The 27548-nt window shown below is 55.1% G+C and overlaps 1 protein-coding gene across 3 annotated transcripts in view; it reads left to right on the top strand.

Annotated features, from left to right (window-relative positions):
• The window catches only part of SLC39A11 (solute carrier family 39 member 11), a 94814-nt gene that overhangs the window by 37083 nt on the left and 30183 nt on the right, over positions 1 to 27548 (top strand). For 2 of the 3 annotated variants that reach the window (XM_075169403.1, XM_075169402.1), the window contains exon 6: positions 14677 to 14847. In XM_075169403.1, the coding sequence (XP_075025504.1) occupies positions 14677 to 14847 (171 nt within the window). Of the gene's footprint in view, positions 1 to 1694; positions 3413 to 14676; positions 14848 to 27548 lie in introns of those variants that run through there. The other variant, XR_012676670.1, reaches the window with a different exon arrangement.

Below are 27548 nucleotides of genomic sequence, written 5' to 3' on the forward strand. Positions count from 1 at the left end.
ATCACAATTGCTCTTTAAACCAGCGTGGAGCTGGTGGGTGCTGGGTGGGTGCCGTGGGATGGAGCTGCTCCTTGGACAAAGACGTTTAGAGACCTGCCAAGTGTCGGTCCTCTGGAGCGCTGGGATAACATTCTGAAGAAGCCTCTCTCTGGCCAGGTTATGCACAAGACGGAGCTGCTGCGGCACAGCCGTCACCTCCTGCCCGCCGGGCTGCGGTGCCATCGGGGTGACTTCAGCAGGATCAATATTTTCAATGTTATTCTCGGAGCGTGCGCATCCCAGCAGGATCGCTGGGCGGGAGGGGGACGCTGCTATGTGAAATGGCAAACAGCCGGCGGGGCTCCGCAGCAGAGGCGGGCGCCTTCCCGGGGTCCCTGCTCTGGGAGGTGGCACCCAGCCTGCGGGGAGCCGGCGGGTGTCCCCTCTGCCCCAATCCCCGTGGGATGCGGGAGGATGGCTCCTGCCCACGGCAGGATGGTGGTGTCGAGCCTGCCTCCGGGAAAGGCGATGCCGGAGCTTTCCCGGAGTGCGTGTGTGCCCGCTCGCAGCTGTGCAGGGGGTGGTGGCCTCTTCCTGAACCAACCCAGCCTGCGTTTCCCCCCGTGCACCTCGATCCCGGCGCTGTGCCACCACCCGCGACCCAGGGGCACGGGGGGACCCAGGGGCACCGGGAGCTGGTCCTTTGTTCCCGGCACTGGGGTGACCGTGGGTTCAAACTGCGCCCCGGGGAACAGCGCTGGGAGCCCCCCGGGCCAGGCAGGCTGGAGGGACGGTGCCCGGGGTTGGAGCGGGAGATGCCGCATGGTTACAGGGCGACTTTTACCTATTTGAAGGAAGAAGCTCTGCGAGGGGCAGAGATAAATGAGGGCTGCGCTCCCATGGCTCGTGCCGAGTCCCTGCTGCCTGATAAGACAGAGGCTGTGATTGAAGCTTTGTCGGCGCCTGGACTTTTGCAACAGCTCTATTTAATTTGAATTTTTCAGCATCTAAAGAGAGGGAACTCCTGCTGGTGCTGTTCCCGAGGAGGGAACCCTAACTGCAGAGCATCCCCCCCTTCATCTGCCTGTTTCCTTGAAAGGGAGAATAGCTTTGAAGCAGCTGCCCTGCCTCCAATCTGCCTGCTGCTGCCTGCTGCATCCCAAAGCCATTCAGCGATGCCCAGGGGACCTGGCTGAAAATGTGCTTTGTGGCTGGGACACGGGGAGGGGGATGCGGGGCTGGGCAGGAGACCCTCGCCCGGGCTGGGGCAGGTCCATGCACCAGCGATCCCAGTCTGTACGGCCGCTGGGAGAGATGCCAGATAAATAAACCCAATTAGAGAGCATCTTTCTGCCTTTCACGTAGGCACCGCCGGACTGAAATGACTTTTGGTTTCAAGCTGAGCCCGTGTAATGGGTTAGCTGCTTAGACATCCTGCTCATCACATTGTAAATGCAGGCTTTATTCCATCCCGATATCGGGGGGCAAACAGCATTCAGCCTGGCTGGGTGGGTTATTGTTGGGCTCGGGGTTGTTTTTCCCTTGGCTGCTCGGCACAGAAATAGGCTGTTCCTGGCTCGAGCAGACCCGGAGCAGCAGTGCTGTCCTCCCCTTGGAGGCTGCACCGGGCGTTACTTCATCTGGGTTTGGATGCAGAATAGCTGCGGCGTATGGGCAGAGATCGCAAAGTGGGCTTTTTCTCTCTTATTTTTTAGTAGGCTGTGGAAGCAGGAGGGTTGGTGGGACTGGAACAGGCCCAGCACCCAGAGCAGGAGCCAAGCCTGGCAGCTGCCGGCGAGGGCGGTGTGACGAGAACGCGCTCCCCCGAGCATCACCAGCGCCTGGGCTGGGCTGGGGGGACCGATGGCAGCCGGGCAGGACCCGCGGCCGCTGCAGGGACGGAGGCGGCAGCGGGGTTTGGCACTCAGCTTCTTGGGAGCTCCGCAGAAAAAGGTCTTTTATTTTTTCTTTTTAAAGACTTGGTGGTTTCTCATCTGTGTTTGTTGTAAGCTTAAGCTAAGTCTCTCTATTTTTTAAACTGTGTTCTCTGCAAGTCCTAAAGCTCAAGCGTATTCGTTGCCATCTGTGCGTCTCTACGTAACAGCAGTGTACTCGCCCCGGGCCCCAGTTTTGCCCTCCCGGGTGCGAGCCGAGCGGGTGATGCCCTCCGTGGCACGTGCTGCTCAACGATAACTCCGGCCTGGAGGCATCTGGAGAGAGGAGGCAGAGCTGAGATTGATTCTCTTCAAAGCCCTGAGATGGATCTGTGGCAGCAGATGGTGCGAACCGCCTTAAAGTCAGTATGAAATAGCACTGAATTCCCAATTACGTATAATTAAAATGGTGCTTATTTATTTATTTTACTGCCAATGGGCCGCTCTCCTCTCTGTGCGAGGGGCTCTGGCCGCGGGCTGCGGCGTGACGCTTTCCCTGCAAGTGGGCGGCGGGAGTTTACAGCATCTGCAAGCGATGCTCAGATTTAAAAATAATCAGAGAAATATTTGTTAGGCTCTTTCTGCCTGGGAGTCTCTCTCCAGTGTGCAATGGGGACTGTCCCCGGTATCCCATCCCAGGAAGGTGCAATTTGTAGAATAACAGGTTTTTTTTTTTTTGAAGTTGCACATCTTTTCCAGGTGGACCTCAGCAGCTTTCCCCGAGCGTGGCGAGGTGGCCGACACACTTGACTCTTAACATTTCATTAGCTTCAGAGGAGACCTCAGCCTGCTCAGCGTCGCAGCCGTGCTGGGCTCGGGGATATTGGCTGTGCTGGGAAGGTGCATCGCTGCCGGGTGCGAGAGCCCTGCGAAACATCCGTCATTTTATGCACTGTGTCAGTGTTTTGCTGGTTTGGTTCTGGGGTTGGTCTTTGGGGAGAGCAGGACCGGCCCCAGCGCCACGTCTCCGCGTGTTGTAGGCATCCCCCGCTGCGTGGGGATCAGGAATACCTTCAACTGGAAGCAGGGGTTGTCTGGGAGGCTTAGTGCTGAGGCCTTTTCCATGAAAAGGCAGGTAAAGGCTGTTTAAATAATCCTTTATTGAAATACTAGGGGAAAATTTAAGAAATGGATTTTTTTTTTCACGTATGTGTGTGCTTCCCAGCTGAATTCCCGCGCCGCAGTGGAGGAAGCAGAGCTTAGTGCCGTTCTGCCGGCTGAGTCATCCCCGTCTTCCCACCTCGGGCTGAGAGAGATCGATTTGCTTTGGATTCAAAGGAGAAAAAAAGAACCCAGCTCCTTCCCGTCGTAAACACCGTGGTGGTTCAGATCCCTTTTTTTGAAATTGGTTTTCGAGAGGTATTTGCTGCCCTCCCCCAGCTCCAGGTCTCTGCCGAGCCGAGAGCAGCCCCCGGGCGATGGGGTCCTGTGGGTCTTCTAAACGTTGAGGACCAGAGAGCCGCCGGAGCACCCCCTCTGCCCCGTCCCCACCGACTGCGGTGGGCTCGAGCCCGGTCGATGGTGAGGGTTGTGCTCTGCGTGGCCAGGGCTGTGTGATAACCCTCTGGGGGGGCAGGTGTGGTCAAACCCCCGGAAAATGGGCACATCCCTGCTGCAGGGCTCGGGGCGAGCGCAGGGCAATCCCGGTGCGAGTTGGGCCGTCCTGACCCCCCCGAGCTGTCCTGGACGGCTGGGCTGGAGCCGAAGGCTGGAGCCACACAGCCTGTTTCTACTTAAAATCTGCTAGAGACAGGAGTTTTCATTTCGGAGACGTTCGTCCCAGATCCATAAATCAGAATTTATTGAAGGAAAAAAGCCCAGACCCTAAGTGAAGAGTCTCATCTTGCAGCTGAGATGTTGATGAATCCTCTGTTTCACAACATAACGCTGCGGGTTGAGCCCCGGTTTTGCTTTTCTGGTTTTACCCTAGGGACTACCTAAAACAGGAAAATTAAAAATTCAATAGTAGGCTAGATAGTGCAGTCACACGGAAGAAAAAGGCTGATCCTTTCATGAACGTGGGAAGGCGTCTCCTGCTCCTCTGGCAGGGCTCAGTTCAAATCTGTTTTCCTCCCCTTGGGCCACCCTGCTGCAACGGATGGGTTGCTCTGAAGTGGCAGAAGTGCAATCTCCTGCTCTTCCCGGGTGCTCGTTACCGGCTAATGAGCTTCCCTCGGTCGTGGACGGGCCGTTGGGGTGGGAGCCACTGGGATCCAACCCCTCTGTGCCGGCATCACTGGGGGGTGCAGGGAGGGGATGCGGCTCCAGCGAGGTCCCGTGGGAGGGACGGCGTGTGGGGTCCCACCACCCGAGCCCCACGCCAGCCGTGGCAGCGCCGCTCCTCTCCAGGCTGCCGGCCCGGTCTCTTTCCATCCCGCAATCCGTTTGAAATCTGCTTTGTTTGTAAAAATACTGTTGTTCTGCTGGAATTTGTTTCTGTGGATCAAGGGGGTAGCTTGTGTGTGTGCGATACCGTCAGGATATCACACTGGGAAAGTCACCCGTCTCCGCGACGCGGGCGAGCGGGGGATGATGGATTGTGCTCCCGAAAGCAGCCTGACGGTTTGGTTTTGCCAGGAGAGTGGGCAAAAATCCAATCGGCTTGTCCCTTCGGGGGGAGCCAGGATTGATTTTGTAAGTCCGAGGGCTGAGCTGCTGAGAACAAAGGAGCACTTTATTTATTTTCCTCGGGAATCGATTATTTATTCATTTTATTTTTCAGACTATGAGAATAGCCCCTTTTCCCAAGTTCGGTCTGCCCGGCCACGACAGCGACAGATCCGGAGGGATCGGTGCCTTTCCCTCGCGCGGGGCTGCAGCTGGTGGGGGACGAGGATGGGAACCCCAGATGTGTCCCTCCAGATGTGGTTTTATTCCAGAGCACGCGTGAAGAGCAAATGCAACCTGCAACTTGGGAAACTCCCTCTTCGTTGCGTCTGATCTTGCTCAGATCAGAAGCTGTTCCCTGCCAAGGATCAGAGATCCGAACATAGCTCAGCCCTCTGAAATGATTAAATTAACTCAAATGTGTAAAATTTCAGCATAAAGTGATCCAGCGATGCACTTTATCTACTGGGAACTCTTTAAAGAGCTCTTGGAAGTTAGCGTGAATTAGTTTGCTTAAAAGGACCTGGTGCATGTAATTACATTTAACATCGTGCTGTCGCTCTTGCCCAAGAAATTGATCTTTAAGCACCGCAGACGCCGAGCGGTGAGGTTTTTGGCATTCCTCCTGTCTTCTGACATCAGGCAATCTGCGTCGCCCGAGGGGCGAGCAGCACCTTGGCCCCGCTGTTACTGCGGGTTGCCACCACGTGCTTGGCTGCTGCCGTGTCACCTCTGTCACTCGGGTTTTGGCCCTTCACCGGGAAGCAGCCTCGGTGGCACTGTTCACCGCGAGGTCCCGTGCCTTACCGGGGACATTTCCCAACGATGTCTGGGGCAGGAGCGTGTGGTGATGGGGTTCAGGTGGTTCCCAGTGCGGGACCTCCTCCGGCAGACCCCGCTTCAAAGCCTGTGCCGTGGCCGTCGTCCTCTGCATCCTCACGGAAGAGGCTGCCACGGCATCGACGTTGCTGTGAACCGGGGGTTTGGTGTCCGTGCGAGTGAATCCCTGCGGCTCTGGAGGAATAAGGTGCTGGTTTGGTGCATCCAGTTGGGATTTCCAGAGCGTTGGTTTGTCTGGGCCAACTTTGGACAACTTGTGCTGTTCCCTCCCTTTGTTGCGTTTCTCCAGCACGTTTCCCTCTGGATGAAGAGCTGCAGTATGGATTCATTTTCCCATACAAAAGTGCACCCAAATGCACGCTGGCAGCTCTCTGGGATGACGGGAGCTTCCCCGGGTGCAGGAATTACATGGCAGCTTGAAGGATCACTGGCGGTAGGAGATAAAGCAGGGCAGCAAGAAAGGTCTGCGCATTGCGTATCTGCCTGAACGTGGTTTCTCAGGCCGCTGGGGATGAATGATGGCACGCAGAGGGCTGGAGCAGTAATTTCATGCGAGACTCGATGATGGATTACTGGGGCAGCGGGGGAGAAGTTCATGCATTAGGATCAAGGTTTGGGGGGACAAAGGTGGCGCTTGCAAAGCGGGGGGAGGCTGGGAAGGGAGACGAGCGGTGCAGCACCAGCAAGGATGCTCCGGAGCAATTCCTGGGAGCGTTGCAGGAAGGAGGTGGGGACGCGAGGGAGCAGTGGGGGAGTGCCGAAAGCGTGCTGGGTTTCTTTTCAGGCGGCTTGATACCGGTGTGATGTTTGAGCTGGGGTGTGGGTACCAGGCTCCCCTTTGCTCGGTAGCTGATGCTCTTTCTGGAAATGGGGTGGAGGAGGGACGTGGCAGGGCTGGTGCCAGCGCAGGGCAGGCTGGCACGCTCCAGCGTCCTCCTGACTCCGAACTTCAGACGGATCCCGGCAATAATCGTGTGTCTGAGAGCAAGTGGCAGTCAGTCATGCTGAATTAAACAACCTTTTATGAAAGCTCCTGTGCACGCTTGGATAAATGAAGGTCCCTAATAGACAGTGAGTCATGACACTCTATTTATCTTCCTTGCTGAAAGCCTGGGCAGATGCAGGGACCTCTTTTATCTGCCAGAAACATTGGAAAATGAATCTGTTATGTCCAGGGGGCTGGAGGGGTGAGATCATGCCAGCAGGCTGGGGTTGCAGTCACCGCAATGTGCAAATGGGTGTTACGGGTGTCCCGCTCCCGTCCCTGCCAAACACCCGGCACGGTGGCAGGGTTGGTGGCACTGGGCTCCGCTTGGGCACCTAGAGCCTGGGCAGCCTGCGATCTCTGCTCGAGCAGACCGAGCTTTTGCTAGCACTAAATAAATGCTATTTTTTTAAAAAACACCCTTATTTTGACCATAGTTGGACAACTGTGAGGAGCTCCTTGTTCAGCAGTTTTGTTCTCTGCATGCAGACTTTCCAGGAGCTGGATTTTTCCCTGCTTTGGGGACTCATTCCTTAAAAGAAAACCTTTTCCCTTGGCAGTTTTATTTCCAGCTCCTCCGTGATCCAGGCTGTCAGACCTGATCAGAGCAGAGGCGACCCGGGACTCCTGCCTGCTCCGCTCCGTCTGGCTCGGAGCCTGCGGCACTCGCTGCCTCTCCCCGTACCTGTCTGCGAAGGGGATAGCAGTTATCCCATAAGAGGTGCTGTGCTTAATTACTTGCAGTAATTAAAATCTCTTTCGGAGGTGTCACATAAGAGCAGCGTGCCTGTGCGGCGGCAGGGAGCAGATGCTCGCTAACACCCATCTGCTCTTTAGCATCGAGGCCCTTCTGTGCTTCCCGAAATTCCTGCTGCAGCAGCATGAGGAGGACGAGGAAAACAAGGACGTGGAGAAGTTTAGGAGGGGGACGAGCTCCCATCACTCGCCGCCAGCGTGTGCGAGGAATAGCTTCGACTATGCGTGTGCATTATGGGATGGGCACTTGGTGCTGGGGAGAGCAGTTGGACTGATGGTTTCAGACCCAGGTGCTGCCAGTAATCCTTGAAAAAAGCCTTTAAAAAAAGAAAAAAAAGATGAAAAAAGATAATGGTGGTGTCCTCAGAAGGCAGAGCGTGCTGTTGCTGTAATGCGGAGCGATGTGTGGGCGCTGCTGGGAGCGTGCGTGTGTCTGGCTCCGCTTCCCGAGGGCTGTGGCTGTTGGTTTTGATGCAGTTTCTCTTCTGAGGTTTCCTCATAGTAAAAAAATGAAAGAAAAACGAGAGGCTGGGGAGAAGGGGATGGTGCGCACTGGTCCGTGGGTGTGCTGGGGAACGGTGCTGCCCGCCCTCCCGCAGGCAGTACCGGCTGCCTTCCGTAGCCTCCAGCCGAGGGAGGGATGCTCCTGACCGGGGTGGTCCCCCCCCTGCCCCCCCGGCGTCTCTGCGGACCCGTGGAGATGCTTCCACTGTCCGGCTGCGGCCGTGGGCACCGCAGGCGGGCAGCGATGCCTTTGTCTTGCAGCAAAGGTGGTGTCCAGGGTGGGTTTTGCAGAGTGGAAGCGCCGATGGGACCCGAGTGCCACAGGGACGAAGCCCAACTGCCAGGAAGCGTTTGTTACATCTGCTTAAAGTTAATGGAGTATCGAGGGATTATGGAGACGAGCGGAGCGGGGAAAGGGCTTGGGTTTGCAGAGTGAGAGACTTTAATAGCGTCACGCTTGCTGTACAGGCAAGCGTTTCTGTAAGGGGCTTGGATTGACTATCGGGCCTTTGGGAATCTTAGAAATTTTCCAAGTAATTTTGATTTATCTCAGCCATTAGGGGAGAGAATTTACCATGCAATTATTTTCTGCACCTTAGGAAGGGATGTCAACTACTTGTGTTATCATTTTCTTTAGGAGATGGTTCCCTCTTCCCTACCCCACCCCCAGACACGGGGTCAGACCACGCTTGCTCAGCTCTCCTGGTTTTATAGCAGCTATAATGCATAATGCAGGTTTCCAGCTGCAAACGAAGCAGGTGTTGGCAATAGCGAGAGTGGTGTGGGGCTCGGAGGAGCCGAGAGGAATTTGGCAGCACGTTTGCTGGAGCCGGTTCGGCCGCTGGCCTCACGCGCGGCTGCTGCTTTGCTGTTACCTGCGTTTAGGGGGTGCAGTTGTAACGGATACCGTAGAAACAGATGAGAGAACCAGAGACATCACTGGGTGGAGGCTTTCGAAATAAGTGTGTTTGATGTTTTTCCTCCTTTGCCTTGTTCCCGTGCGCATCGACACCAAACAACTTTTACAAATAACTGGCGAGCGGCAGTTAATCGTAGATTTTAATAAGTCTGTTGTGCATCCGAGCGTGGCACTGTCTCTCCTTCCCTCCTCCCACACTTTAGAGATGGGAGCTGACAAATTTTTATAAATGAATTTTTATAAATTCATCCCTTGGAAGCTTAATCTGAAGGAAGAATCCCCGGAGCCCCCGGCGCGGGACTGGCGTTGCTGTGAGGGCCCAGAGATCCCTCCCTCAGCCGCTGGCAGGTCCAGGTCCCTTCCTGGTGAGACAGGGTCTTCTTGCGAGAATTTGATGGGAATAATTGATGGGGAAAAGACGGAGGAGGATTTTGGAGCTGTAAATGATTTTCCTTCCAGCATCTTCAGCCAAGGGAGGCTCCAGGTTCCCATGAGCGTGTTTGCTCCGGCGTGGAGAAGGGAGGAGACGATGCTGCCCGCGCGAGCGTGCCTCCGCCGGTGGGTACCGGCCCCCGCCAGCCCCCCCAGCCCATCGCTCCCCCCGGCGCGCTGGAGCTCCCCGCTGCCGTGGGGCCGGGCTGGATTGAGACTAAAATGGGTCTCAGGCCGCCGAAGAGGGGTTGCACAGGCTCCGCGCACAGAGACCTGGCCGACGGGGATTTGAACAGCCCCAGCCCCGGCTCTGCAGCCTGGTTGAGCGTGGTTAACTTCAAACATTTGAGAGCTGGAGGAGAGAGGCAGGGCTAAAGCCAGGCCTAATTGGAGAGGAGGAGAAGGGCTCTAAAGCAGATGTGAAAAGCTAGAGAGCTCCGTAGACTTTGGTTTGAATTTGGGAGGTAAAGTAGTGCAGTAAAGAGGGTTTTTTTGAGCACAGAGTAAATAACGTATTCGTCTGTTTGTGTACCGCTTGTGAGTGCAATAAAGCTGAGCTCACGGCTAATGCAAACAGTTTTCATTAAGAAATAATCAAAAATAAAAAGCCATTTCACATGCTGATAAGAAGCCAGTTGGTTTTTATATTTCACCAGCAGTTTAAGCCATACTCAAAGCCATTTATCTTTTTCCAGCACTGGCTGCAGAGGATATGAAAAATGCAGAAGGCTGCACATACGTAATTAAACTTTTGGCAGAATCTTTGCCCTGCAGCTTTAGTAAGAAATTCAATAATGATAAATCGAGTAGAATATATAGAGGACTTTTTGTGAACAAGATTTAAAATAATGTATGCGGTGCAGATAATTGTTTGCCACAGTCTTGGCAACGTTCTTGCGAGTACCCTTGTCTGATTGTGTCAGCTATTCTTTAAAAACCACCCCTTGTTCTGCTCTTATCACTACTCCAATTTGCTATTGAGGCTTTCCTGATTTCCAGCCAAGTCCGTGTTTAGCCGTAATTATTGTTTTGTTCCTCTTAGCCTGCAGCATTTCAAGCTGGGAGCACTTTGGGTGCTGCATTTTGTATGACAGCCGCACAAGTCCCCTCCCGTGCTGTGTCCGGCACCATGAGCTGGTATCATCAATCCACTGTAATTATCTTTTTTTTTTTTTTCTTTTTCCCTTTTCCCACAGCAATTGGAAGCAAAACGCATCGCTTGACCCACGTGCGGTTTGTAGTCTCACTGTTATATGTGTCACTACCGGGAAAATTATGCTGGGGTTGTGTCCCTGGTTTTGGTGTTGCTGCCTTTATCCCCTGCTAATGCACCGATAATTTGTATGAGAGGCAATTTTGTGTTCAAATTGTCCATCTAAACCACCCTCTGCGCTTCCCCTGTAAAAACTGCATCTATTCTGTTTATTTCTCACAGATTTCCCCCATTTGCCACTGGTGGGAGCAGAGCTCCTCGCTCCGGTGGGCCCCGTGGCACCCCCCGTCCTTTGTCACTGCTGTCCTTAGAGGTGCTTCAAATATGCTTGTAAAACTTCTCATTTTCATCGGAAGTTTTTTCAGTAGTAGCAAGCAGACTACTTGTAAGTAAAAGAAAATAATAATAATAAAAAAAGGTATCTAATAGAAGTGGTAGCTGCCTGTGGGACTGAATGGACACCTTAGCAGGTGGCAGGCTCGGGTTAAGCAACGGAGCTGGTCTGGGCATTCGCTTTCCTTAGCGAGAGCCACGAAATGGATCTTTTCTGGTAATTTGATAATGGGGAGGGAGCGCTGCCAAAACGCCATGGTAATTCTCGACAGAATGGGGATAGCTGAAACTTCCCCAGTTCTGCGACGCGAGGAGATGAACGTCGGCCGTTGCCTCCCTTGCTCCGCTCCTTCGCGGAGCTGGGGAAGCTGAACGCCTGCGAGCCGAGTGGGGTGCGTGGGGGGAGTGTGGGTGCTCGTGTCTGATGCTCCCGGGCATCTGGTTTCCGCAGGTATGGGCAGCCCTGAGGTGCAGCTGGGTCCCTCTGCGGCGTTCATAGCTCCTCTCCGGGGCTTTCCCCCGTGCTCGTGGCCAGGCGTTCAGCAAAGCACACTTTTTCCTGATGAAAGTTCACCCACAAATAGGAGTTGGGGGAGCTGAGATCAAAGCCTGGAAGAGGGAGCTGGCAAGGCTTCGCTTTGATGTTTAAATGCCAGCAAAAGCCTTGCTCTGCCTTGCTGCAGGAGCCCTGGGGGCAGCGCGATTTCGCGGTGAACCCATCAAATCCAGGGACGAGGGAAATAAGGAGAAAATATGTCTGGAATAAGGCAGCGAAAAGCCCAATAAACCAACAGCTCCAAGCACTGGGAGTTTCCGTGCGTGAGTGCACCTCTGTGCTTGCCGGGATCGGTTTGGGCAGCTGGGTCAAGCCGGAGCAGGAGGTGGCTCTTCCCTTCCCGAGGGCTCCGTGTGTGTCCCGGGAGACAGCGAGCGATCCCGGGCATCGTGCTGCCGCGGGCGGTCCCCTCCCTGCCATCAGTCCGGGGAGAGCTGCGATTCCCCAGGTGATGGTGCATGAGAAACAGCCGAAAGGGAGACGGGAGTTAATAGCAGGGGGACAAACTAACGTCTCTGCAAACAGAGCAGATGCCAAGGCAGAGCTGTTCTGTTCAGAGCCCGAAAGTTAGATTTTTGGAAACTCTGATGACATTTGGTTTATCGGTTCTGTTAAGTGCCAAGTGAAAAGCAGCTGGGAGGTTTTGATTTTTTGGCTCGTTCTTCCTAAACCACGGGGACAGGAGACATCTGGGGTTTCCACCCGTGGCTCTGCTGGGTGGCTCTGGGTGAGGTAGTCCTGCCTCCTGCGCCCGGGAGCACATGGGCATCAGCCATACTGTGATGATCAGATTGTCCCTGAAAAAGTAAATCCCTGGATTTACTCATTTTGTTTAGTTTATTCCGGAGAAGATGAGGGTGATGTGGTCAAGGATTGGCCGGAGCAGTGACGTGGGGTGATGGACGGCTCCTTGACTTGGCCGCTGCGGCTGGAAGGAGAGGCTGGGTCAGTCCTGGGGAGGAGGAAGGCTCCAGCCTGAGCCTGGTCCTCGGGTAGAGCCGGGGTAGGTGAGAAAGAGGTAAGGGAAGAGCTAAGATTGCAGAAGAAGGTGTGTTGGACACAGGCTTGTACTTGCTTGGATGGCAGAGGCTTCTCTTGCATCAAACAGCTGGGTTTGTTTTTAAGCACAGTCTTAAAGCCAGAAACGCTAAGGATGGTCTGGACCAGGTCACATCGTGAGACGAGCGAAAAGAAAAAGGAAAAAAAAATAGAAGGAAATTGCCAGCGATGGAGTAGCCTGCCTGGTGTCGGTAACGCCGTTCTTAGCTGGTGCGGAGAGAGATGAGGGCGCAGTGGAGGTGCAGGCAGCTTTTTTGGCCTGACTTAAGAAAAAACAAGTCGCTGATATTACATTCTGCATTTTCCTGCATTCCCCCAGCAGATACCCGAAGTCTGCAAAATGCAAAGCTTCCCCAGCAGCCACCGAAACCTCCGCTTTCAGGATTCATCCTGCATTTGTACCTCACAAAAACTGCCTCAAGAGCCTACGCTGCCCTGGCTGTCGCGGCGTTGTGGTCGTTTGTGCTTTTATTGAACACTTGTTGCTTTCTATAAAGGGAGAAACGCTGGTATTTTGTCACTTGAATGTAAGTGCTCTTCTCTAAATGTCACATAAACCATTTTTCCTCCTCACTGGTAAGCACTTGATGCCGGAGGGGGATTTCTGCACCTCTCTGCATCCTCGCATCACCCTGGTTTCGTGTAGGTGGTCCTGCAGAGCGGGCGATGCCGGGAGCCCAGGGGCAGCATGGGGACGGTGCCGTGGTGCAAACCCATGCCCATCGCGCCGGGTGTAGGTCCGTGGGTCAGGGTCGGCTGAGGATAACGCTGTTTGTGGGGCCAGGGGGATGCGTGCCAAGCAATTAAAGTAATCCAGTGGTCTGGCAGAAGAAGGGGATTTCATCTCTAAGTGGCTTCAGCCTTGGCTGCCCCGTTGCCAGGGGTCTGCTGCGCCAGCGTTCCTGCGGTGAATTGGACAAGCCGCTCCGCTGGATCTGGTTGTCCTTGCTATTGCTTAAAAAAAATATTTGTCTTTGTCCCCGCAGGCTGGAATGAAGCTCTACCATCAAATGTTACTGCGTGTTATTGACTGGGCTAGGATTTGGGGACAGAAAGTGTCTGGCTCCGTACGGCTAACGACAACGACAATATTCATCTGCGCAGCATCTCGCTCTGCCTGCAGAGCGGCAGGGGCGATGGCCTTTTGGGGAAAGCCTGAGAGCCGCGGGCGTCGCGGTTTGCAGCCCTGGTGACGCTCCTGTCGCATGGGAGGTGGCAGGGGGGAATCCGCCGGAGGGTCATCTGGTGCCGCTGCAGACACGTGGCGTTTTAGTCTTTGCCCTGTTTTTTTTTTAGTACCAAAATATATTAAATTCTTGGTTTTATTTTCTGTGTTGTTGAGGACCGTTTCAGGATGCCTTTACGTGTCCGCGTTTGTGTTACAGATGACAAGATGCGAAGTGTTGCCGACACCCCTGCTTTCCCAAGGTGACCCCTTGTGACAGTTGGCATCGGCCCTCTTACGCTGAGGTTCTTAACTGGCGCTGAAAACGCACGCTGTGCGACGTGCAGTGTGACGGCCGGGCATCATCCTGCCCCCGAACGGCAGGGGAAGCAATTGGCATTCGGTCAAAACTGTTTCAGACGGCTCCTTATGCTCTGTCTGCGCATAAAATCTTGGGGTGGGTGGGTCAAGGGGCAGGAGAGAGAATTACATAAATCCAGGGCGAGAGAATTATATTGTTTAAATGTCAATTCTTCTTTAGCACGAAGCTGTAGCTGTTGCTGTGTGAGGTTAAGGAATTTGTGCTCCTCGTTTCTTGGCTTCCCTTCACCTTTTCAGACTGAAGGTGAACAGTGAAGGGCTCGGTGTGCGTAGGCTTTATTACGGTGCTGCCTGGTGCTTGTTCCACAGCCCTAACTGGGGCGTGGGTTTTAGTGCTGTGGTTTTAAGTAGCTGGTTGAAATAGAGCCGATAGTAATGGTTGTGCTGGGAGCAAAGGGCCGGGAGAGCCCGGGTCATCCGGTGACGTCTTAGCAAATGGCAGCGGTAAATCTTTTGGTAGTGGAACAAATAGTCGCTAAGTACAGCTCAGCGCACTTGTTTTGTGACCGGGGTGAAATCAAGATGAAGTATTGCGGGGTTTTCCTTCATCAGCGAAGGCAGTGGAACTGCAGACCTGCCAGGTTTGGGGTTCGGGGGGGGCGGTCTCGCCACGGGTCCCTGCGGCTGCTGCCCGGCAGCTCTGTCCTCATCATCCTCGTCAGCCACCGGCCCCAGAGCTCGTCCCCGCCAGATCGGGACTTTGGGTTTGCAGGCGGGTGCGAGCCCGGGGGTGATGCTGGGCAGCCATGGCCGGGAGCGGGTCCCCGGAGGAGGCAGAGGATGAACTTCTGCTTTGCCTCAGGGTCTCCCTGGCCCGTGGGCTCTGCGGTCTGCGTGGGGGGAAACCCCCTACCCTACCCTGAAACGAAGGGGGCAACGCACACAGCTTCAGCCCTGCTTTGGTCCGTGTTACTCCTTCTCTCTGCTTTTTCCTTCCGGGAGGGGAGGCAGGAGGTGCCCAGCTGTCCGTCTGTCACCCTCTCGGCTGACCCGGCTGTTTTCTGTACCCCCAGACAAAGGTGAGAACGGGGAGCCCTATCAGAGGAGGAGGGGTGCAGGTGCCAGCCTGCCAGACGGCCCGCCAGCCTTCCCCGCGGGCAGGGACGGTGCTCCGACGGCCGGCAGCAGCAGCTGGAGGCGGATTATGCTGATGATCCTCGCTATAACCATCCACAACATCCCCGGTAAGTCCTGTCCGTCTGTCCATCCGTCCAGCCTCTTCCCGGGGTCGGTGCTGTCCTGGGAGGATCGTACAGGGCTGCTGCCTTCTCTCCCTTCTTTTTCTCGCTGCTCGCACGTGGCACTCGCCGCGTGGGTGCCAGGGTGCCTTTTGACAAGGTCTATCACGTCAGATCTCGCTCTCTTGGTAGGGCTGAACCACGTAAGGTCTTGGCAGCAAAACCCCCTTCGGGGAGGGGGTCGGGGGAGCCTGCGGGCTCAGGCTCGCGCTGCGTCTTGAACATCTGCAGCCCCGCTCGCTATTGCCAGCCTGTCGTGGGCGAAAATTGTAAATCCGGGGGTATAATGAGAAAGATAACACTGTAAAGACAACAGATTCTGGTCTCTTTTCATTTCTCTTCTGGTCTGCGTACCAGCAAGAGATGCATTTTAAAGCACCGCTTCTCTGCGGGAGCATGTACAATTGGATTTTTCTTATTCAAGGGATGGAGTTTGCCAATAGATGGAAAACTGCAGAGCCCCGAGTCTTGGAGGGCTGTGTCCTTCCAGGGGCTTTGAGACTACAAAAAAAGATGCGATTAAAAAAAAAGGTGAGATAAATTTGTAACAGCTGAGGACACTCAGCTGCTTTGCAATTCTTGGTGATGTTGAAAGTAATATAAGAAAACCTTTTTGAACGCTTGCTTTCCTGGTTTCCTCTCCTCTCCCTCCTCCTCTTCTCCTTCCCCTCCCCTTTTCTTTCTCCCTTCCCAGCTCAGTCTTTGCCTGTCTCAGGTTGTAGCCTGGATGGGGGGGTGCAGGGAGAATAGGAAAAGGCTTTTCTGCATAACTTGGATCTGTAAACTTGGGGAAAAACGATGAGTGCCTTTGGAAGAGGCGTGGTTTCCGAGCTGGCGCGAACGCGTGGCTTGTTGGCAAGGAGGTGGCTATTGTCAGCTGCAGCACGGGGCTCGCTTTAACCATCGGAGCAGGGGAGGGGGAGCTGCCTTGCGTCGTCACGTGTGCTTTTCGATTTCGAGAGCGACTTTTATCCGATGCCAGGACGTCCGTCTTAAATTCCGTCACTGGTTGGGCTTCCTGGGTGAGAAGGGTCCGTTATGGGTCTGTAATCACAGATCCTGTATTTCTCCCCCTGCAAGGGCACCCCAGGATTGAACGGCAGGAAAAAATCAAAGCAAACACGCAGTGGGCTGTCTCGGCGTTGGGGCCGGGCTGCGCGTGGGCGTTCTTCTCCTCAAGCACTGGTGAGCTGCCGTCCCTTCCAGCCTTGCTGCTACTTGCTTCTCTCTGGGCACTAATTGCTTCCTTCCAGCCGGTTCCCAGCGCCCTTGGGTGCTCCTGCTCCCAGGGATTTTCCTCTTTTCATCTTTTTTTTTTTTTTTTTTTTAATTATAGGTAGGTAACTCAGATGCCTTAGTTCAGCTCCATGTATTGCCGGGGGAGGCAGATGCCTGGCAGACGAGGCAAGTAGGGAGCTTTAAATTAGCCACACATGCCAAAAAAAGGGGAAGGGTTTGCACTGAGCGAACCGTAATTGGATTTCATCCCTCAAACGGAGTGTCAGGGAGCCGGGGTGAAGAGCCGGGCAGCCTGTGCATCTTGCTGCCTCGGGCCGTGTCGGCTGGGGATTCCTGTCTCTGTCACCGGCAAAAAAAAGAAAGTTTTGTAGAGGAGTGAACAAAGCATCACCCGTAGCAATAGGTTAATGGCAACACAGCCCTGGCTGACGCAGAGATGCCGATCTAACCTTTCATTGCTTCTGCGAGAGCACAAAGCCACCCTTGGACAGTTACAGAGGCTCAGAAATTCTCTCTCGCATCTTAAAGGTCACAATATTAAAGCTTAATATCCAGAGAGGTGTGTGAAAGCGATGGCCTGCGGATGGTTCTGCTGCTCGGCCCCTGCCCGGGGGCTCGGCTCGGCTCAGCGGGGTCTCTGGGTCACGGTGGGGGTGTCTGTCCCTGCCAAGCCCTGTCCCCAAAGCCCCCCTCCTGCTCTTTTCCAGCTGGTGTGTGCCTCTCCAGCAGCCCCACAGCACTGTTGTGGGGCTGGGTGGGTGACAGTGGCTGTTTGTGCTTGGGGGGGCCGCTCACCGACAGCAAAGCCCCTCTACCAACGTCCCCGTTTCAACAGGGATTTGCCCCAAGTCATCCAGAGGTTTCAAGTCGCAGAAGTTGGACTCGAGCCCGCGTCTGCCGTCGTGCTCCCCAGAGCCCTGCCTGCAGGTCACAGGATGCCAGCACCGGTTTTGCCCTAATAAATAATTCAGATTGTGATTAAAACGGGAGCTTGTGACCTACCCTGCTCATTACCAGGGTCTCTGGTTTTTCTTGCATGAAGCAGATGCTGGTCCAGCCTCTCGGTGAGCAGCGGGACGGGGCTCAACTTGGCTTTTGCCGAAGTCCTTTTGCTTTCCCGGCAAACTCTCGGCAGCGCCGGTGGCACTTCTCCGATCTGCTGCGGCCCCTGCCTGCGGCGCAGGGTTTGGAAACACTGTAATGCTCTACCTCAATTATCGTCCCTGCGAGCGGAAAGGCTGACGCTATAATTAGCGCAGCCTCCTGCAGCGTAATGACACCTCGGTTAGCGTGTGGGGCGGCAGCGCCTGGGCCGGGGGGGAGGCGGGAGGTGCTGAGCCGAGAAGTTGGGGATGCTCAGCACCTTGGGACGGCCACCAGACGCGGGCTGCCGGCTCTCCTGGCCCCTGGGCTTGCAAAATCACTCGGTGCTTGCTTCGGCAGCAGGACCCGGCTCCGTTACCACGTCTGGTGCTCGCTCTGCTTCCCCGCGAGCCCAATGCACTTGCAGGGAGCCTGTCAGGAGAGGTTGTCCAGGTGGTTCCCAAGGGTTTTCTGTCCCACTCTTGTCTTCATAAAGCTTCATGTCTCTTGGGGGGGATGCTGCAGCAAGGAGGGTGCCGCCGGGAGGGGACTGCTGCTGTCCATGCTCCCCTTGCTGGACCTCTGGGCTGGCCCCTGACGGGCTGGAGGTGGTCTTGCTCCTCTGCAACCTGCGGTGTTTTACAGCTGAGCCCAAACTCTACCGCGTCCCTCTGTCCGGTGGTTAAAACCCTCGCAAGGACCACGTCTGGCCCTGTTCTGCTCCGCCGCTCGTGGGGAACGGGCTCCCCCTTGTTATTGCCAGCAGAGAACAGTTTTATTTATGTTGAGCCCCATTTAGGGATGAACGTGTTTTGGTCTTGGCAATGCCCCTATCTTTGGTTTCAGGCAATTGTGCTAGAAGCCAGTTAATGTGCGGGTGAGATAATTGAATGTAAAGACCAGCCTCTTGCATTCAGGTTGTATTTAGTGGGCTCTGCCGGCAAGCAAAAGGTTTGTTAATTTGTTCCAAAGCTGGGGCTGGCAATGTAAAGAATAAATTGATAATGACAGGAGATGCCAAACTGCAGACTATTCCTGCTAATTAATATTCATATATGCTGGGTTTAGTGGAACATTAATTATGTATTTAATCAAGCCCTGTTTATTCTGGTTTATCTTTGTACCTTGGGTGGCTGTTACGCTGAAGACTTCAGATTAATTAAAATGTTACTGGTGTATCACAAATAACAATTAGCGAGGTGTGAGCTGAACCGCCTTTCTCTTTGTGCTCATTTAGAAGGGAGGAGGAGAGCGCGGTAGGATGGAGCTCGTGGGTCCGCTGCCGGCTCTGCGGGGAGTGGGGTCCTCCCGCAGGGCTCGGCTCCTGGAGGGGTCTGCTCTGCTCTGAGCCGAGCCACGGTGCTGTGCAGGCAGGGAGGTCCCTGCTGCGCGAGATCGGAGGGGTCCTCCGGCGTGGAGATGCTGCAGGAGCCCCTAACGCTCACACCGCTCTGGCGAGATGGAGGACAGGACCAAGGCCGTGTTCTGCAGCCATCTTCGTGCCCTGGGGCTCTCCCTGCAGTCACGGTGCTCACAGGGGTGTCGCGGGGGTCTGTGCCTGTCTGGGACCCTTAACCGGAGCCCGAGGCGCTTCCCGTGGGGGTCCGTACTTGGAGCGGGCACACTTGTGTGCAGGATGGGGCAGGACTTGCAGAAGTTTCCTCTGTCGGGTTGTGGCCGTGCCCTGCCTTGCTTTCCTCCGGCAGCTGGGAAACGCGGGTTTCTCTTCCACAAAAAACCGCTCAGCTGACGGCAGGCACCTGGCTGGGACCCCGCTCGCTGCAGGGCCCGCGACGCCGCATCCCTCCGACTCCCCGAGGAGCATCCCCGCCGGCGCACCCTCCTCTGCTGCCGCTTGCCCCCGGGGGAGGCAGCAGGGCCGATGCCGGGGCCGGTTGCTGGCAGGCACGAGGTGATGGTTCAGCCACCCTAACGTTGCCGAGGAAACCTGAATTTTCCTTTTTCTTCGCGATGTGGTGGGCAGAGCGGGGCGGCCCCAGACCCTGGCACACGCCGCCAGCCCATCCCCAGGAGCTGCGCGCAGAGCCGGGGTCACCCGCTGTGCTCCAGCCCTTTCCTTCCTGCAAGGAAATATCTTGCTTTTCCATATTTAGTCCTATCACGCCGTGTTTGCTCCCCGATTCGATTTCTGCGATGTTTCCGCCTCAAGTGTCACCGTTAAGCGGAGGTGTCTGGGAGGGAGCAAACGGGACGTGGCAGCGGCGCTGCGGCGCGCACAGAGCCGCCGGGTCGTGGTGCGAGCACTGATGTCCCCTGCTCGTCCCCCAAATCTCACGTGGCTCCACCTGAGGCTTTCTCTCCAGTTCCCGTTGCCAGAAACCCATTAACAAGCTGCAATTTTTTTTTTTTTAATGAGAAAGAACAAAGCAAGGAGCAGGACCGAGTGCATGAGCTAAATATGGAACAAATCTACCCTCGGTGGCGAAGGTGCTGTGGGGAGGACGGAAGGGATGGTGTGGTATCGCTACGGGCGGGAGGGAGAAGATTTTAAATGGAGAAACTTTTAGGTGGTGACGTCTATGGGAAGGACGAATGAGCCTCCTTGGAAGCTGCACTGGGTCGGGGGGAAGGTCCCCGCACCCCAGGTGACAGCGTCCAAGTCCATCCCCCTCGGGACTGCGCTTGGAGATGGCAGCAAGAGGCACCCGGTTGCACCACGGTTTGGCACCGGCACCGTGCTTGGGCATGCAGCAGTGGTTTTGGGGACCCTCCTTCTCTGCTTGCCCAGGAGGGGGAGAGTTAGCCCCAAAACTTGTAGGTCGGCTTCTGGCCAACGCTTGGAGTCGGGGCGAGACGATGCCCGGGGGAAGGTATAGCCCGGGGCTGGTGCAGAGGAGGGTGCAGGATTTACAGTGCTGGCACCCTGCTTGGGTCCCCCTGTCACCGGGCTGGTTGTCAATGTCTCTGGGGGTCCTCACATCAAGGCACGACCGAGTCCTTTACTTACAGCGGCGGTTCCTCGCCTTGGTGATCGATTCAGACCAGGCACCTCCTGCCCCGTGGCAGCTCTGCGGCACCTCCCCGTCCCGAAGGAGGTGCAGAGTCTGGCAGCAAGCGCTGCCGCCGCTTTGTCTGATCCCGAGGAAACGGGGGTGGAAGGGAAGCCTGCACCAGAGGATGGTAAATGTCAGATTGATTTGAAACACGCTTGTTTGCAGCTTCGCCTGGCAGGAGAACGGTTCGGCTGAGTGCCCTTGGGCCAGATAGCGTGAGAGCTGGCTGCTGCCCTCTGTGCGGTGGGGTTTGGCTGGGGACGGCCCCGGGAGCGACAACTGCCCGCTTAGATATGGGAGCTGCCTGGATGCTTGCTTTTCTTTATGGCTTCTTACAGCTTTAACCGCTTTTAATGTCCTTTTATGTGTCTCCTGCTTTATGACCGTCTGGGGGAGAGGAGCAGATGGCGGGTTTTGGTTCTGGTTGTTGGCTGATGGGTGTTTTTGTGCAGGCAGCTCGCGCTGCAAGTGGGAGCCGAATCGCTGAGCTGCCGTCACCCCGCACCGCCGGCGGGGATCCGGCCGGCCACAGGTGGAGGAAGCTGGTGGGGACCCCAACATTGTCACCCCTTGGCCCAGTCCCCTGTTGTGGACATCTCCAGCGGTGGATGGTGATTTAGTCCCATCCATCGCTCCTTGGCTGGCCTGTCTGCGTGTCTGCCAAACCCAGCTCCTGGCGTCGAGGGCTGCGGGCGTGCGATGTGGGTGTGCGATGTGGGTGTGCGTTGTGCTGCTTGGTTGTCAGCTGGTGGAGATGTGTCCAAAACAAAAGGATATTTCCCTCCGGTGAGGAGGGAGCTTCACGGTGAGGTTTGTACCTGAACCACGGGGTGGTTTGACATCTCCCAGGTGAGCACCCTGCGGTGGGGTTGGCTTACTGCCACGCGGCAGGGGTCGAGTCCAGGTTCGACGTGCTCCGCCGGTGGGTGCGAGGTGGGATGCTGGAGGCTGCAGCTTTTTAAACCTTAAACCAAGGCAGCAAGGTTCAGCCAGAGCTTGTCCGTCAGACCCAAACCAGAGCTGGTGTTTTCTGTGGTGGAGCTGGCCCTCAGATGATGGTGAATTCGGGGGTGCAAAGAGATTGCTCGTTGCCGAAGAGGAGGGTATGGAGAGCGCGGTTTGTGGATGGCTGCAGCAGCACAGAGGGTGCGTGCTGTGCTGTCAGTTGGTGTTCCTTGGGAGGCAGTGATTTCCAGGCTGGTTACTTTGTCATTAGTAAAAAATTGATTGAATTCAGTCTCCTGGGACAGGCGTTCCTATGCACTCAGCCTCCCGAGAGAAGGCAGGGGCAGTGAGTGGGATATTGCATCTCAGTTTTAAAGAAAAGCGATTGTTTATATGAATATTCTCAGAGATCCATTAAAGGTTGGGAACATTCATTTTGAATGATGGGGTTTTTTGTTGGTCTATTGAAATTGAGACTATTTTACAGTTCTTGACTTTAATATGCCTTTGGTACCCGCTGGGTTTCGGCAGAGCGTGAGAACAGGAGCTGTTCAGCTGCGCCGATTAATCTGTGTCTCGTCTGTGTGATGCCTCTTTCTGAAATTACAGCAGACCTCCTTCCACTGTCGCTTCTGCTGGTTGCATCGCTCTTAATGGTTATTCTTGGGCACTCTTGGAGCACCTTTGATTTCTACTGAAAGGCATTATTTTTAGTAAGAAAAAGGAGGAGAAGATTTCTCTGCAGCTTGCATTTCAGAGAAGAGGGTGGAAAGGGAGGCGTGGGTAAGGGAAGGTGTCCGCGTGTGCGGCGAGCACGTTGTGCAGCAATTCGATGGGGTTCAAGTGCTGCAGAGGGTCAAGGGGAGCAGAGGAGAGCGCTGGCCCTGGGACCGGCTCAGCCGGCGCTCGTGACTCAGAAGGATGGGAAGATGCACGTTTGAACAGTCATGAATTTTTCACAGCGTTTTCTGCTGCGGGGAGAAAAAGCAGCCTGGGACGTGGCTTTCCGAGGCTGCTGCCCATCGCATCTCCGATTTGCGTTCCAGAGGGACCCTCCGGGCGCGGATGCGTCAGGGATCGAGTGGTTGTTGTTTGCAATGATGCTGCGACGTGATGGCCCTGCGAGCGACCGGGGGGAGAGGAGAAAGGTCAGATCGGATGCAGCCCACGAAGACAGGGCTGGGTGTTCAGTGCGAAGCCGAGTGTTCCGCACGGCAGTGACTCATGTGGGATCAGGAGGAGCACGGCCGCACGCACGCGCTCGCGCTGGGGAAGGTTGCTTTAACCTTTCATTAATTGTCGCCTCATCGGCACATATTTTGACATTTTCATCTTTTAAGCACCTCGATGGATGGAAACAACTTGCTCAAAGTCGTTAAGCTTCTGACTGAGGGGGTGGAAAGCGTGGGGAGGCGGCCGGGCGAGGTGCTGGCGCCGGGCGAAGGATGCGGGCGGCAGCCCCAGCCGCGGGTGATGCTCTCAGCTGCTGCGGGCGGCTCTGCCCCGCTCCTCTGCTCAAGGCAAGGTGCCACCAGCAAAAACCTGGTCCTGTAAAGGCAGAGGCTGAAAAGAAATCCTCCCGGGAGCACGACAGGGCTCTCCTGGGTGCCTGCGCACGCCGTGCATCGCTGTTTCCCTGTCCTCTGCGTGCACCCAGGGTGTGGGTGCCCCTCTGCAGAGCAGGGCTGGGTCACTGCCGGGGACGGGAAGGGCCCTGGCCCCGGGCTCTGGGCTGCTTTCGGCTCCGTGGCCACCGGCTCGGCTCCCTCGGGACGTCCCCTTGCTCCTCCGGGGCAGACGGAGGCTGAGGCTTCGGGTCCGGGGTGCCTCGGGAAACGGTGCGTGAATCACAGCCCGATGTAAATGTAATTTCATGTATTAGGTGGGCACGGACGGGAAGGTTGGCTCTGCAGCCCGGGGGGTGTCACAGCCCATCGCGCTGGCACCATTAAAGGGGGGGGGAGCATGGGCAGGGGGGCGAGAACTGTGGATCTCTAATGCCCCACTGACAGCAGCTCGTATTTCAAAAACTAATTTGTAGGCAGACACCTGGAAAGCCAGGGGAGAACTGATAATGTGCATTTATCTCTGCGGCATCGTTTTGAGTTGGTGATCGGTGTTTTGTAAGCGGTAACAGCCACAAAGGTGACAAAAGCCAATTAAATACGTATTTTCACCAGCTGGAATGAAAGTCTGCTGAAATATGCATGTGGAAGCTCCTTTTCTTTCTTATCCCCATCAGATTTTGCAGATCTGTTGCATTAAACATCGGTGAGCGGTGGCTTGAGAAATCATTTGTGTGCTAGAAATGAAACATTAAATATCTGGTGGATTCAGGTTGTGTGGGGTCGGGGAGAGCCGGTTTCCAGCACGAGTCGGTCCCTGCTTTTAGGGTAGTTCTGGTTTGTTAATTTGGGAAAGACTTTTCTTCTTCCGGAGAAGCATTTCCATGATGAAGGAGCTTTGGGATGTCGGGCAGTTACTTTAATTCTTTAAAATCAGGTACCTCGGTGTAAGCAGTGGCCGCATGCTGCCTCATCAGCTCCTGTTTAGCTGTTGCAGCTTGATGGACTGAAATGACGATTTGCTCCACGTCGTTGCGCTTTGGTGAAAGGGGGAGGAATGTGGAACAGGATGGGATGTAGATGGTCTGGCTGTGTGGGGTAAACCAGGAGGTGGCGTTAGGGGAATTGCCTCGTGCTACCCAAATTCTACCTTGTTTAATGGACACAAACCCTCGAGCAAGGCCACGGGCTTCTCTTGGGCTGGTTTTTCCCCGTATCTGTTGCCATGAGTCGCCCAGAGTCACCTTGTTTGCCCTGAGCAGCTGGGGCTCGCTGGTCCCCTCCTCCTTTCAAACCCAAGCGAACCCCTTCGGCTGGGCTGGTGGCACCAGGTGGGGCCACTGGTGTGAGCGCCCAGTTCTGGAGGCTTTTTTCAGACAAAGCTCCTGGGAAATTGCCCGGGACCACCCAGGGTAAGGCATCTGGTAGCCCATTGGGGCTTAAAATCCCCTTTTAATGGCATTTTAACTCCATGGCGTCGCACACAGCAATACGGTTTGGCTTTCTTTGTGTCCGTCCTGCTGTTGAGCGCCGGTGAGCTGGGGATTTCGGCTGTTTGCTTTTCCAGGTGACGGCTGGCTCGACCCTGTCATCATCTGCTGTTTTTCATCACCTCTTGCATAACCTTGATGGGACCCATCCGCGAATCCTTGGAAAACTTGGAGGCAAAGCTGCGCCATTAGTTTTATATCTTTTGAAATCAAAGCGGCGGACTTGAGCTCTCTGGCCACGTCAGAAGCTTTTGAGATGTTTTACCTTCTTCCAGCTTAGTGTATGCACGTCACGGGCCTCAGCCCCTGCTGAATCGGTGCTTTATTAACGCCGGTAATGGGCAGCCTCCTGAGTCGTCGGTAGAGCTGTCCCCGGAGCAGGAGAGAGGGGCTGAGCTAACGTGCGATGCTGAAGCAGGTCTGTGGTGGCTTGCCTGCAATTCCCTACCCAGAAAGGCAATTTCTCGCCATTTTCAAACTGCCTGGCTTTGCTGTGCTTTCCTACTGCTGCCGTCCCCACAAACCTTGGTTGCGTTTTGCCCCCACACACCGTTTTTTCCCCGTGAACGTGGGATTACCTGGGCAGGCACTGTGGGGCTTCCCACCGGTACCAGCCGTGCCGGAGCTGGCAGCTCTCTGCCCGATGCGCCCAGCCATGCTCTCACATTTTATTTGTTTGCTCCCTCCGGGGCGTTACGGTGTAAGATAGCAGCAAAATGGGTTTATTTCTCCTATTGCTCTTTTCACAGCCAGCATTTCGGAGGGACTCTGCTGGGTGGGATCCGTGGGGCTTCGCGGCTCTGCCTGCATCTGCCTGTGGTTGCAAATAGTTGAGAATAATGATTGCCCAGGACTGCTTTGTCTGAGCAGATTAATCCAGCTGGTGCCTTGGGTTTTGTTTTCTCTGTCCTGTCACCGTCTGTTGGCAGGGTCAGGATGCGAGCGCTGTGTGGGCTGCGGCGCGCGAATCCGCAGGGGAAAGGGGACCCGGCCACTTCCCCGTCCCACCATCCGTCCCTCAAACAAAAGCTTTTGTTCGTTGGGAACCCAGGGGAGGAGAGGGGATGAGTGAATAATTCATACCGCAAATAATAATACATGCCACTATAAACTGCAAATTAATCATTTAAATTTTGTCTTTGTGTTCTGCTGAAAGGATTTTTGGTTAGGGTAATAATTAGGAGTGGTCTGGCCTCGTTAGCTGGCTTCTTCTGCAGGGCTGCAGAGAAGGCATAAAACGTGTTGAAATCCTGCTTGGCCAATGTGACTTTGTCACAGCTCCTGTTGGCGCTGGGACCTCTGCAGACAGCTTGTACGTGTGGCCGAAGGGTCGAGCACGCTGTCACCGCTTAATAACGATTCATGACAGTGTAATGCTCGGGGGACTCCTGCCTTTGCTCTGCCTACACCACAATCTGTTGCTGCTCCCCGCATCCTCTTCACGTGCACGTTTAGAGGACAAGGACTTCTGCCCGTTTATCTCCCCCCACGACAAACCTGCCTGAGCCCGGGGAGCCGCGTCCCACCTGGCTGAGCTGAATTGAAGCCAAACCCTAATGAGCAGCAACCTTTTGTAACAAACTGCAGCTTGGTTTGTTTTCGTTAAGTAGCACGGCACCGTGACGGGTGCCATAAGCACCTACCCAGAAGGTGTAGGCGTGTTACACACGCGTGCATGGGCAGCAGCGGGTTCCAGCGTGGGGATGGAGAAGCTTACACAGGCTGATGGGGCGACTCTGGCGCGTCTGGAAGAGGCTAAGCCAGGCCACCTCCAGAGCAGCGGTAGGACTTGTGTTTCAAATGCAAATGAGATCCACTGCTTTCTGGCTTGGTTAAGTTAAAAAAAGAAAAAAAAAGTCTTTTTAAAATTACTTTAACCTCCTGCTTGCTAGTCTTATAATGGGGGATACCTAGAAACATGAAAGTCACTGAAATCTGGTAATCTCTGTGCTTTCTTGTGCAGTCATGGCAAAATGGTGTTACCTAGAGGGAACCTGGGGGGGAAGAAACTTAAAGTTTGAATAGTGGTGACAGGGACATGCTTAAACTCTCCTAGAAATACAAACCTCATTATAGCGAGATTAATTTCCCGCTAGGAACTTAACAGTTCTTCAAAGAGCAGGATGAATAATTGATGACATGTTGGCATCCGTAGTACCTTCCTAAAGGAAGCATGTTCATTTGCTGACCCAGGAGAATTAGCTTCATAAATCCTCGCAGGAGGAGATAATGTCACTCACGGCTCCGTTAACGCTGCTGCCAGGCTCGAGGTGCTGGCGGGGGACGCGCGGTCCCAGCTTGCAGGTGGAGCATGGGTCAGCGGGTGTAAAGCACTAAGGTACGTGTAGCTGTTGCAACACTTGGTATTACCAAGGAGGAGGACTTGGGCAGCCGTTTACGAGCCCAGCAGTGTTTGCTTTGTTTAATCAGAGGATGCTTTTGCAATGAACCCTGCGAGCGTGTCTCTGGCCCGGCATCCGTGTTGGCGCCTGCAGTCCTGTGTTGCATCGGGTGTGCGTTAGCTCATGCAAAGGGTATTCTCAGCATCGCAGACTCTTTCCTTTGCTCACAAAGGCAGGCATTTACTGCTGTTAAATCCATAATTCTTTCCATTTCTTTCGAAGCTCTGCAGGCACAAGCCTCCGCTGAGCTGTGCTCTCCTTATCTGCCCCAGAAATCCGATGTCCCCAGCAGGCAGAGCTGCGGTATTTCTGCTGTAGGGAGCAGTTATTTGCAAACCCCGCTTTTCCTCTAATCTTTGCCCTCCCTCCAAGCCCAAGATTTTGCCTCTGCTCAGACTGCAGGATCTGTGACTTGCTCCTTGTTTTATTGTTACTGCGGATCCTCCTCCTCCTCCCCTGCCTGTGCTGCATCCCCAGAGGAGTTTCCTGCAAGGGTATTTTTTAGGCAAAGACACCCATCGGTGGGTGACGGGTGGGCTGTGCTGCCGGCACCCTGCCGAGCGCATCCTCTCGGAGAGCAGGAGGCATGGGATAAACTAACGGTAACGGGCGGACCTGTGTTCCCCTGTCACTGCTGTCCTAACCTGCTTGCACATCAAGAGGCGGGAGTAAAAAAACCCCAACCCCTCTGATGCTGTTCCACCAGAGCGAGCTGTCAGGTCTGCCTGTACCCTCCCGCTGCGGCTCTGCCCGCTGCTGCCTTCGGACGGGAGACGCGACTGAGCGGAGGGCAGGCGAGCGGCGCTGCTGCCTGCAAAACAGACCCCGTTACAGCAGCGATCCCTCCTTGCCCTGCCAGGACAAGGCACGAGCTCCGGGATGCTGCGATGTCGTTTTCTTTATTCTTGA

This window comes from Calonectris borealis, chromosome 20 (genome assembly GCF_964195595.1).
Source record: "Calonectris borealis chromosome 20, bCalBor7.hap1.2, whole genome shotgun sequence".
In the NCBI taxonomy this organism is placed as follows: domain Eukaryota; kingdom Metazoa; phylum Chordata; class Aves; order Procellariiformes; family Procellariidae; genus Calonectris; species Calonectris borealis.